At 36.3% G+C, this 13,342-nt stretch overlaps 1 protein-coding gene and 1 non-coding gene across 9 annotated transcripts in view; both read left to right on the forward strand.

The window, feature by feature from the left end:
- NCKAP5 (NCK associated protein 5) overlaps positions 1 to 13,342 on the forward strand; it is a 1,056,997-nt gene that overhangs the window by 486,201 nt on the left and 557,454 nt on the right. For all 8 annotated transcript variants that reach the window (XM_070046011.1, XM_070046012.1, XM_070046013.1 and 5 more), the window contains one exon: positions 2,681 to 2,744. In XM_070046011.1, the coding sequence (XP_069902112.1) occupies positions 2,681 to 2,744 (64 nt within the window). The remainder of the gene's footprint in view (positions 1 to 2,680; positions 2,745 to 13,342) is intronic.
- Positions 13,183 to 13,255, forward strand: TRNAW-CCA (transfer RNA tryptophan (anticodon CCA)). The gene has a single exon. It is a non-coding gene; the product is annotated as a tRNA-Trp (tRNA).

Here is a 13,342-nt window from a genome sequence, read left to right on the forward strand (position 1 = left end):
ATCAGTCAGCAATTTTGGCTGCCACCCTTGTGGTCAAGGAGGAACTTATTTAGAGGAAAAGATATACTAAATAAACAGTCAAGGAAAATAGAAGACAATGTGGATTAGAGTTTAGACTAGAAGTTAAATGCCTCCGTATTCAGTATACAGAGAAAACAATGAGTTCAGGTATTGTTATATTAACTTAATTATCATCCTTAGTACCAGAGTAGCTTCTGGGTTCTCTTTATTTAGTTTCATGGAGTTATACGTCCCAGTGAAAAATAATTTATAGATTATTTTGGTAAAAATTTTGACCGTGTAATAGTAAACCTTTCAATCCATGAATGTGGTGTGTGAATCCATGAATGTGGGGTGTGTGTGTGTATGTGTATGTATAAAATCTCCTTTAATTGTTCTGAGCAGTGTTTTCTGGTTCCTATGTAGCAGTTTAAGTCTTTTATTACATTTATTCCCTAAGTATTTTATGTTATTACAGATTCTTTAAACTTAATTTTCCAGTTGTGTGATGCTAACACATAAAAACATAATTGATTTTTGTAAATTGACTTGTATCCTGTGACTTTGCTAAATTATTAGCTGTATTGTTGCTTTGTAAATTCCTTAGGATTTTCTGGTTAGAAAATTATGTCATCTGTGAATATAAACAATTTTACCTCTTCCTTTTTGTTATTTGTGTCTTTAATTTCTTTTTCTCACCTTATCAAACTAGGTAGGAGTTATGCCGTCTTTGAACTTTCATAAATGAGATCATAAAATATATACTCGTCTGCATTTGCTTATTTCACTCAATGGTATTGTTGTGATGAGGTCTTGATTATTCCTTCTTAGTAGTTTATGGTATTTCAATGTATAACTATGTTGAGGTTTATCCATTCTACTGTTAATGGGTGTGTGCATTTTCAGTTTAAGGTTATTACAAGTAGTCCTCCTATAAACATTCTAGTACGTGCCTTTTAGTGAACATATATATGAGTTTCTGTTGAGTTTATACCTCAGAGTGGACTTACTGAGTCATAGAATATAAAGTGTGTTCTTCTCTATTTTTTTTGTCCTCATGAGTATTTGCCACGTGTTTAATTTTCATGTTAAGCCAGAAGTGTGTCGCATTCTTCTCTTCCCTCTGCCTTTTCATCTGCTCATCGGGACTTGGGTCAGAGAACACGTGTAGGCTCTCTGCCTTGTTTACCTCTAAAAGAGGCATGTGACCCCATCTCTCTCTGGCTTCTTCCTGCTTACCTTTTTGCCCCTCTCATAGGGTATAAGCACAGGTCCTGCTCTAGGCTCCCAAAACTTGTATACCCCAAAAGTCTCCTGACTCTAGTTTTCCTCCTTCTAGTCTGTCTTTAGGTGTTTATTCAGAGAGAGAACTGTTCCTACTAAAAAGCTACTCCACTTTAACCCAACTAAAATATTGGGTTGGCCAGAAAGTTCGTTCGGGTTTTGTGTTAACATCTTACTGAAAAACCCAAACGAACTTTTTGGCCAACCCAATACATGCCTTCTTGATAGTCTTGGGCATTTCAAAGACACAAGCAGTTAGAAGGGGAGAAATCCTCTCCTTCCTCTGGGATTCAGGTTGCTTCCTCTCTGTTTGCATGTAGCTGAATCCTGTGTAGAGGGAGGGCTGAGGGATGCAATAGCTTCACACCTCGATAGCAGTAGAGGATTTCAGAGAAAATTCTTGCTCGAACTAAGATTTGAGAATTACTGGAAGAGTTCACTTATCCCTACTTCGTCTCTCAACTGTTTTAAGAATAATTGAAAAGCTGGCCAAAATGAAGATATCTGTCACTTTACAAAAGTAGTCTTAAAATTTTGGTTAATGTTAGATTTTTTGGTAAGAGAAATCAGAATTGCAATTATAAAGGACACAAAATGAACCCTGTGTGAACTAAAGAGTACTTAAATAATTTGACTTTCAATTCCATATTTTCATATTTCTTAGACCCTGAAAAATGACATGCAGAATTTTTATTTAGGTTTTGAACTAAGGAGAACCTAAAGTTTGACTGTAATATTACTACTTACCAGTTGGAGGCTCCAAGACTGAATCAGGAAGAAATAGAAAATATGAACAGTCCATATGTTATTTAGCCTCTCTTAGCCTCAGTTTCCACATCTTTGAAATGAGGATAATAAAACCTATTATAGGGCTGTTTTCAGGCTCATATGAGATCAGGTAAAATGCTCAGCCCCATGCCTTTTATGTAGCAAGTCTGCAAAGGATTTTCTATTTTTATTTCGAGAATGGTACAGAGTTACATTTTGTTTGCTTTATTAAATTCAGTATCAGCGCAGGGCAACAAAATAATTAAGAATAGCGAAAATACTTATGAGCAAAATTGATACAGGAAGAACAACTGAAATATTTTAGCCATGGAAAATTTATTTACAAATGATATATGTTAATGAACTTAAAAGGAAGCTTTGAGTTGGCATTGAGCATTCATTTGGCTATTATAAAATCCAAGGCGAAAGATCTCTTTCATGACACACAGTGAAAACAATGCACTCATGACCAATCACTTTAAATATTTATAGAAAGTTTAGTGGAGGAAGTGAGCTAAACCAAGGAAGGGATTCCTCTGGAGACCTCAGAAGAATGTTTTGAAGCCAGGCCGGTGTACCTCTGCATTGAGAAGGTTGGTCAACTAATCATGTGCTTTTGCTTCTCCAGGGAGAAGTTGGCTGTGGCCCGACTGCAGAGAGAAGTTGCCCAAAGAAGAAGTGAGGGGGCCATGGTAAGTCCCAGCTGGTCTGTCCTGATTCCCAACCTCCCTTCCGAAGTCTCTGGCTTGAAAGGCATTTTTGTCTCGTTAAGGATTTCAAAGGAAAATATTTGCTCGTAGCAAACTGAATGCTGTATTGGTAAATAGTATGTTTATAGTGCAGTTTAAACAGATCTGCCATTTGCTGAGAGAGTGGGAAATACTAATTGGGAAAAAGAACTCTTTGAGCTTTAAGGAGGATGTTCAAATGTTCAGAGGGTTGTACGGCTTTATTTCCTGAAGGTCTACTGGATGCCCAGGCTTCCAGCTGTGAGCACAATGTCCGTAAAGGAGCGCTCTCAGATTTTTCAGACAAGGACAGTGCAACTTAATTCAAGCCTCTCAGTTCTTCGAACCTGAAAAATAAACAGCCGAAAAGAGCACTCAGCTGTTTGCTAACGTAATTGTCTTTTATCGTCTTCCTTCTCTCCGCTCTTTGTGGTGTAGTCTCCCTGTCCATTTCATTGTGTACCATTTAGGAAACTGATGTTTCCTTGTGTTTTGAATTGTACTAAAAATCAATATGGTTGTTCTGGCCTGTAGCAACGTCATTTTGTAGACTTTCTTTGCCAAAATATCTGCCTGTGTGCCCCTCTGGTATCGGAGATGGCTGTCGGGGGACCTGGGGAATGGACTTGTGTGGGTTAACTGCTGCTGCTATCTCTGAAAAAAAAATATGACATCAGATTTTTTCCAAACGTATAACAAAACAATGGCACACATGCAACTTTTCAGCTAATGCTTTTTTGAAAAGAGAAGCCACACGTTTTCAGACCCTGAAAGCTGCTTGCATTTGATTTCATGAGAGTTAATTGACAATTCATCTGCTGAAAAGTGTAAGAAATTTGTAAAATAAGCTGGCCTTGAACTTCTCTCAAGAGGGAAGGCAGAGGGCTGGAACAAGAGGTTGACTGTTGAGTGGATTCTGGAAGGTTCTGTGGCCCTTGAGCTTGCTAAAATACTTGGTGATCATGTTGTTTGCTCTGCTAGTGATCTTAAGGCAAAGAGAATCTTGACTGTTCCAAGAATACGATGAAGCTGCTCGCAAGCATCTTTGAGCAATGACATGGGAATAAGTTGAAGAAAATGAAGGTTTAGTTAAACGGTGAACTGAAAATGTTCAATCTGGACTTTTACTGCATTGCAAAATGTTTCTGAGCTAGGCCATTCTGTAATGTTTCCATCTTTGTTCAGGCTAGCTAGCTCTTGTTCAACACTTCATCAGCTATGTTCAAAGTGAAGGTGAAGAAGTGACAGCTTTTCTAGGTCTGTTTCTTCATCCTTAAGATGAGGAAGTTGCGATTGTATGATTTGCAGTCCTGCGAATGAGCGTTTGTTCATGTAAAGTTTTGATAATGGGAAGATTTTTCTGGCAATAACTAAATGTTATTTAAGTTCATAAGAACAGGCCCCTAAAGAATGTATCTTTCTGATTCTGACATTGAATGAGCCTGAGTTGAAATCATCTCAGACAGATAACTGTCGAGTTTTTCATAAAACGAAACCCCCTTTTAAAACGTTATAGAAGTTATTGTTCAGTGTAGAAAATACCCAGAAAACACAGGCAAACAAAAAGTGACTCTGGTTGCTCAAAAACCAACTTTGGAAAAGTTACCAGTGTTTTGTTACTCATCTTTAAATAACGTTAATGAAAAATCACGTTTATGTATTGACCGATTTAACAAGTAAGTTATGGAGCACCTAACCCTAACCCTACCCAGCACTATTCTAGGCATTGGGGAAGCATCAGTGGAAAAAACAGGCAAACATCTGAGAGCTTACATTCTACTCATTAGGGAGACAGATGTTTGATGGAATTACCGTCAGATGGTGGAGGCAGCTATGAGAAAATAAGATCAGGGTAGGGGAAAGTGGGATGCTAGGGGATCAGTATGAGTGTTCTCAGTAGTAAATCACTGAAGAGTTAGTATTAGAGGGACGTTGAGGAGGAGAGGGAATGAACCAGGATGATAGTTCCAGCGGGTGTTAGCATTCCTGGCGGGGAGGTGAGCAAGTTCAAAGGCCTGCATTGCCTGAGGAACAGCATGGAGAAACAGGATGGCTGGAGGGCATGAGGGAGAGGCTGAACAGTAGAAGATAATTCAGAGAAGTGACCGGGGCAGAGGAGTATGTCATCAAGGTCCCCAGAGATCTCTGGCTCATGCTCTGAGTGACAGGATCCACTGGAAGGCTTTTAGTGAGTGCCCTGATGCCATCTGATTTACTACTGTTCATACGACTGTTTCCCCCAATTCCGTTATTGATCACATCTCAATTCTTTAGAGACACCTAAGCCCTGATTTTTATTCATGTCCTATATTTTGCTTTTTTCTCCCTCTTTCTTGGTATTTTTTTCCCCTCTTTCCTTACCTAGTCGTCCCCCATCCCGAATTTTCAACTTAATTATATGCTTCGTCTTTTCTGCTCCTAGGATTCATTTATTTCTGAAGGCCTGATTCTTTCAGTATCTGACAGCTCCTAAAATCAGGCAGTTCTATTAAGCCTCTAAATTTAATTCTTGCTGTTATGAGCCCAGAGCTTTTGTCACGTTTTTAGCAGAAATGGAAAGCAGTTCATCGCAACCAGATCACCTTATGCTTTTAAAGAATAATATTCACAGTATGCTATGTTTTATCCACATGAAAGGAAAAATGGTATGTATGGAAAAAGTTATATAAGTATTTTCAAAATGCTGTATAATTGAAGCAGATAATTATTTTAACCATCATCAGTGAACCTGTTATAATCAAAGTCTTTAATGCAAACCATGGCCTTTTAAAAATTTGACTATGCAATAAATCTTTCTACTTATAAGTTTTTAAGTTAGTACCCAAGGCATCATTTTTGAGAGATTTCTTCTTTTACCACACTGTTTATTTTGGAACAATTTTAGACTTCCATGAAGTCACACACCTGCATACTCTTTAACCAGTTTTCTAGTGTTAATACTGACGTAACCATGGTGTAATTATAGAAACTGAGAAATTAACATTGGCACATAACTATTAACTAAGTTCTAGATTTTTTTTTTTGGAATTTCACCAGTTTTTGCAATAATGTCCCCTTTCTGATTTAGGGTTCAGTTCAGGATACTGCATTGCATGTAGAAAGATTTCTTTTTGCTGGCTGATTGACACATGTGGAAATAAGAAAGAATATGGATTTGGGAATGAGGCAAGTCTGGATTCAAAGTCCAGCTCCATCAGTAGTTAGCTATATGACCTCGGACTCATTCCTTTATGGGTTTTTAACAATTCTGTCTGTGCTTTTGTTCTGTTAACTCAGGTCTTTATTTGGGAAAGCTATCTTTGAGTATATTATACGTTTCCTGTTTGTTTCTTTGTTCTTCCACGAAATAACTATTGCCATTGTTTTCATACTTACCTTTCAGTATTTTTCACAAACTGCTGTAAGATCATGTTTCTCTTTATTCTGGGAGATTGTATTTCAGCTTGTGTTCTCTCTCACTGATTCAATTTACTGCAAGATCTTTTCTGTCCATAAGACTTTGATGTCATCTTAAACTTTGTTATAAGTAAAAAAGGCCCCTTCTACCCCAAGAGTATATTCATTCCTAGTATCTTCTAGAATGCATATAGTTTTTATTTTTCTATATGTAAATCTTTGCATATTCTAGGTGGAATTACATTGGTGTGAGGTAGGGATCAAAATGAGTGTTTGCCCAAATTAACTGTTCAATAAATGGTGTTGGGAAATTAACTAGTATCTAACCTTTACTGTCGCCTTTACCATCTTCCAAATTCAATCCCTACCAATACGCCTCAATTACTGGATGGCTTATTCTTTTCTATTAACCTTATTTAGTCTATTCTTACGATAGCCTAAATTGTTTTAATTACTAGAAATTTGTCTATTTAATAGGCTGAATTCTTTCTGATTATTCTTTTTTATCCAAACTTAAAAAGATAATTTTATTTATTGAATAGCAATCAGGGTTCATGAGTTAAAAATATGTATTTGGATTTTTTAAAAAAGTATTTTTATATGTATTTATGACACAGGAGTACCTCAGAGACTATTTCAAAATGACATGAAAAATGGCTTAATATGTTTATTTTTTTTACATTTATATTAAAATTTTTTTAAAGAATGTCACTTCTACCACTGTGAGTTTGTCTTTGTTTTTTATTAGTATCTCAAGAACACTAATATTCTACCAAACATAATTTTTTAAATGTTTGGTTTAGTTATGCAAAGTTAACAACACTGTATGGTTCCTTTTCATCCCATTCTGTTTGGGGAAAAGAAAAATATCCATTTTTGATTACTCATCTCAGGACACTGAGGAAGCATAGTATCCCCATTTAACCTGCTGCAGGATTCCCTTTTTTCCTGCAGCTGGATATTCAGACACGGGCTGGGTGTTACCATCCTGTACCATCAGCTAAATTCAAAACCATATCCTCTTGTCCTTTTTGCACAAGAACATCCAAGGAATAACTGTCAAAGATTAGGATATTTGACAGTTGTATCAGGAATTTGAGAAAAAGCAGAGAAGAGCTGGAGGAAGTAGGGAGATCAGAATCCTTGGACCCTCTGTGACTTCCTTGCTGGAGGATGGGGTAAACTTAGGTCAGCAGAATCCCTCACCAGATCTTATTCATTCAGTGCCGCAATATGAACAGCCAGCTGTGGTGATAACTGGAGTTAGCTGGATTCACTGATACAGAAACACATTAAAGAAACTTCATGCCTGTGGACCCACAGTTTCTAGTGGGTCTCTGTTTAACTGCAGGGTTCTCTTCTTCAAGTATCTGCATAGTGTTTGAGAGCTTTAGTCCTAGTCTTATTTTTAACTTGTTGGTCCCCTACCCTGTGCAGCCTGTGAGTTTATTTTCCCTCTTAGTCATTTGTAGAAAGCAAAAGTCACAGTGTTAAATAACGGTTATTTAAACAAGAAGAGATAATTTCTTTTAACTTAAGAGACGCATGTAGAAATAGGAACATTGCAAGCAACCCAGGTGATATTGCCTTGGTGAGTTTTCAGGATTTTGCCCAGTGTGCCCTTCCTCTTGGCATTGCTGCACAGCTGTGTTGTCTGGCTTCTGGTAGACAAGAGGGCAACCGAGAAGGGAGATTCAGAGTTTGGAAACCCAGAAGTAAGGGGGCCTGAAGCTGTAGTACCTAAACATGTCAATTCCTACTGCTAGATTTCTTGGGGACAGGTGTTTAGTTTTGTTTCACAGCAGCGCAGTGGGTGATACAACTGATTTTCTAACTGCTAGTAGTCAAAGGAGGAGGGTTAGGATTACAGGGTGAACTAACCTATAACCTATTTTTGTGTTTCTTTTTTTTTTTTGAGATAAAATTGACATATATCATTATATTAATTTGAGGTATACAACATAATGGTTCAATATATGTATACAGGTTTCCCCTGCTATCTGAAAAGAGAGCATTCCTATGAAACCTTTGGTAAGCTGAGATGGTGTAAAGCGACACACAATTACCTTTTTTTGTAATAGTAAACATATGCTTTGGATTTCTTTTGGTTAGTGAAAAAAAGTACAGATGTAGGTCTTTCATAAAAGTGAAGTCGTGCAAAGCAAACTTTTCAAAAGTGGGGGCTACCTGTATTTTGCGAAATGATCACCACAGTAGGTCTAGCTAATATCCTTCGCCACACACTTACAAACTGTTTTTCTTGTGATGAGAAATTTTAAGATCTACTACTCTCTTAGCAACTTTCAAATACAAAATACAGTATTATTAACTATAGTCACCATGTAATATATTACATCCTCAGGACTTATTTTATAACTGGAAATTTGTACCGTTTGACCCCCTTTACCCACTTTGTCCACCCCTCCCCTCTCCCTGCCTCTGTCTTTGTATCTATGAGTTTGTCTTTTTTTTTTTAAGATTCCACATCTGAGTGAGATCACGTGGTATTTGTCTTTCTCAGTCTCACTTATTTCACTTAGCATAATGCCCTCAAAGTCCATCCATTGTTGCAAATGGCAGCATTTCCTTCTTTTTTATGGCTGAATAATATTCCACTGTAAATACTGTATACTAGATTTCCTTTATCCATTCATCCATCAATGGACACTTAGATTATTTCCATGTCTTACCTATTGTAAATAATGTGGAAACAAACATGGAGGTACATATATCTTTTCAAGATAGTGATTTTATTTCCTTTGGATAAATACCCAGAAGTGGAATTGCTGGATCATATGGTAGTTCTGTTTTTAATTTTTTAAGAAGCCTCCATATCGTTTTCCATAGAGTCTTTACCAATTTACATTCCCATCGATAGTACACAAGGGTTCCCTTTTCTCCACATCCTAGCCAACACATACTTCTTATCTTTTTGTTAATAGTCATTCCAACAGGTATGAGGTGATATCATATTGTGATTTTGATTTTGCACTTACTGAGTGATTAGTTATATTAAGTACCTTTTCATGTACCCGTTGCCCATCTATATGTCTTCTTTGGGAAAAGGTCTACAGATGTCCCTTGGAGATGTTGTAGGTTTGGTTCCAGACCATTGCAAAAAAGCGAATATCACAATAAAGTGAGTCACATGAATTGTTTGGTTTCCCAGTGCGTATAAAAGTTATGTTTACACTGCACTGTAGTCTGTTAAGTGTGCAATAGCATTATGTATTTAAAAAAATACATACCTTAATTTAAAAAGTACATTACTGCTAAAATATGTTAACCATAATCTGACAACACAGGATTGCCACAGACCTTCAATTTGTAAAAACCACAAATATGAAACACAGTAAAGTAAGCACAAAAAAACAAGCTATGCCTGTATTCCGATTTTCTGCCTATTTCTGAATTGAATTGTTTGTGTGTTTTGCTGATGACTTGTATGAGTTCTTTACATATTTTGCATGTTAACTCCTTAACATATATATGATTGCAAATATTTTCCCCCATTTAGTAGGTTACCTTTTAATTTTGTTGATGGTTTCCTTTGTTGTGCAGAAGCTGTTTAGTTTGATGTAGTCCCCTTTATTTATTTTTCCTTTTGTTGCCTTTGCTTTTGGTGTCAAATCCAAAAAATCATCACCAAGCTTGATCTCAAGCAGCTTACTACCTGTGTTTTCTTCTGTGAGTTTTATGGTTTCAGGTCTTATGTTCAAGTCTTTAATCCATTTTGAGTTAATTTTTGTGTATAGTGTAAGACAGTGGTCCAATTTCATTCTTTTGCTTGTGACTGTCCAGTTTTCCCAACACCATTTATTAAAGAGACTGTTTTTTCCTCATTGTATATTCTTGCCTCCTTTGTCATAGATTAAGTGACCATATATGTGTGGCTATATTTCTAAGCTCTCTATTCCATTCCATTGATCTATGTGTCTATTTTTATGCCAACACCATACTTTTTTGATTACTATAGTTTTGTAATACGGTTTGAAATCAGGAAGCATGATGTGTCCAGCTTTGTTCTTCTTTCTCAAGATTGCTTTGGCTATTCACATTTTTTTTGTGGTTTCATACATATTTTAGGATCGCTTGTTCTATTTCTATGAAAAATACCATTTGGATTTTGATGGAAATTGCATTGAATGTGTAGATTGCTTTGGGTAGTATGTATATTTTAACAATATTAACTCTTCCAAGCCATGAGCACAGAATGTCTTTCCATTTATTTGTTTTTTCTTCAATTTCTGTCATCATTGTCTTAGAGTTACATTTGGTTAAACTCGTTCTTAGGTATTTTATTATTTTTGATGTAATTGGATTGTTTTCTTAATTTCTCTTTCTGATCATTTGTTATTAGTGTATGTAAATCAACCGATTTTGGGAAAACTTGGTTATAGTCTCATGGGAAGCTTGGACGTGTCTCCTTGTGTTAACATATTGATGTTAGCAGCGGTCATGGCAGTTGAGTTTAAAGTATCATCCAAAGAAGAGAAGCATCTTGGACAACACACCATTCACAGTGTTTATCATTAGCTGAAATATATCCATAATACATCTCTGGAAATAGAACCAGGGGTGTTTTTCTCTTGTTCACAACAGCCAACTTCATAAGTTAAAAAGCCAAGTAGACATGTCTTTCTAAGAGTTTAGAACGGTAGATGCCAAACTTTAGGACATGTTTCTGTATATGTGCTAAATTTTGGAAATAGGCCCTGTGTATTATTTTGTTCATTTATCTGTTCAGCTTATCCAAGAGAGAATAAAATGAAGTCATTGCTTTCATAAAATTTATACTATAAAATACTTATTGCACAAATACATCAATGTCATACTTTTCATGATCTCTGTTCACAGTCAGTAATACCAGAAATCAATAATAATCCCTCAAAACAGAATAACTTTGAAATTTTTAATAAAATATTTTGTTATTTGCTTAAAAATTTTTTTGAAGTAGAGTTTATTTACAGTATTATGTTAGTTTTAGGTTACAGCAAAATGATTCTGATATATATATTTTATTCACTTTTAAGCAAATAAATTATAAGAGAAATTAAAAATATTTAAGCTGAATGAAAATGAAAACACTCCATTTACACAAACTTAGGCAGTGTAATTAAATCAAAACGTATGGTGAGATATACACCTTTAAATGTATGTAATGGGAAAAGAAAATATTTTAAATTAATCAGTCATTTAACTCAAGCAACAATAAAGAATAATAAGCATAAAGAGAGAAGAGGAAAGAAATAATGAAATAAAAAACAGAAACCAATGAAGTACAAAATGAAAAAATAGTGCAGTTTTCAGCAACACTAATTTATCCACATATGCATAAAAATTAGAAGACAATTAGACTTGTGACCACTAACTGGGTATTTGACATAAAGAATTATTGGAAATATATAGATATAAACTTGATATTACGGTCGTGTGTTTCAAAAGAGTTCTTACTGTTTAGAGATATGCAGAGAAATATTTGCCAGTGAAGTACTGTGATATCTGTGTTTACTTCAAATAATACTGAAAGAGGAGAATAGCTGGACGTGTAGGTGAATCAAAATTGGCGATATTTGATAATTGTTGAAGTTGACTGTTTATTATACATTTTTCTACTTTTACAAATGTTTAAAATGTTTCATGATAAAAAGTTTCTTAACCCCCTCCTCCCCCGGAAAGCTGCCAGGCTCTGAGGATTTTACAGAGGAGTTCAACCAAACCTGTAGTGAAGGAGATAATATTGTATACAAATTGGTGCTGAAAGAAGATGAAAGAAGTATCCCCAACTCACTGTTGAAAAAATAAAAGCTAAACTTTTCATTGGAGAAAAGTTATGCATTTACCAAACAATTGCACAGACAGTAGAGAGATTTCCTGTATGCCTCATACCCAGTTTCCCAATTATTAACGTCTTATTGTTGTATGGTGCATTTGTCACAACTAAGGAACCAATATCAATACATTATTATTAACTAAAGTCCATTCATTGTTCCCATTCCCATCGTTTCACCTCATGTCCTTGCTCTGTGTCAGGATCCTATCCAGGATAACCATTACATTTTCTCATCTTGTCTCCTTACGCTCTTCTTGGTTGTGGCAGATCCTGAGACTTCCCTTGTTTTTGCTGACCTTGACCGTTTTGAGGAGCCCTGGTTAGCTATTTTGGGACATTTGTCTCAGTGAGATTTGTCTGCTGTTTTTCTCATGATTAGACGGGGATAGATGTGGGGGAGGGAGACCACAAGTTAAAGTGCCATTTGTATCACATCGTATCAAGGTTGCGTATTATCACTATAACTCATCATTATTTAGGTGAACCTTGACCACGTGGCTGAGGTAGTATTTGTCAGGTTTCCACTGTGAAGTGTCTCTCCCACCACCCCCTTCCATACCGTCCTCTTTGGAAGGAAGTCGCTCTGCATGGCCCACGCTTAAGGAGTGTGCAGTCCTGCTCTTCCTCCTGAGCGTGCAGTATCTATGTAAATTATTTTGAATTCTTCCACATGGGAGATTTGTTTGTTCTTTCCTGTTTATTTATTCAATCATTTATATTACTATGAATGCATTGATATTTACTTTTATACTTCGGGTTATAAACCAACATAAACCACGTAATTTTGTTGCTCTATTTGTTCAGCTTTGGCCATTAGGAGCCCTTATAGTTGGCAATCTTGTCCCTCTCACACACTGTCGTCATTGTTTTTGTTTGTTTTCCTTGCCTTGCCTTGCCTGTTTTCTTTTCTTTTTTTTCTTTTCTTTTCTCTTTCTTCTTAGCACTTTCTTACTTTCTAGTTTTACAAGATACTTCAGGCCATCTTGTATATTTCCCTCCTGCAGTCTTAGAATCAGCCATTTCTCTAAGGAACACTGGTTTTATTTAATGGATTAGGGTATTTGATACCAAGATCTGGGTGCTAGGTGCCAACTCACTTTTATGAGGCTTATTTAAAGTGGGATTTATTCCAGGAATGCAATGATTGCTTGACATTAGAAAATCGAGGGGGCTTCCCTGGTGGTCCAATGGTTAAGACTCCATGCTCCCAATGCAGGGGGCCCAGGTTCAATCCCTGGTCAGGGAACTAGATGCCACATGCCACAACTAAGATCCCATGTGCCACAGCTAAAGATCACACACACAGCAACGAAGATCCCGTGTGCTGCAACTA

This window comes from Globicephala melas, chromosome 7, assembly GCF_963455315.2.
Source record: "Globicephala melas chromosome 7, mGloMel1.2, whole genome shotgun sequence".
NCBI lineage: Eukaryota > Metazoa > Chordata > Mammalia > Artiodactyla > Delphinidae > Globicephala > Globicephala melas.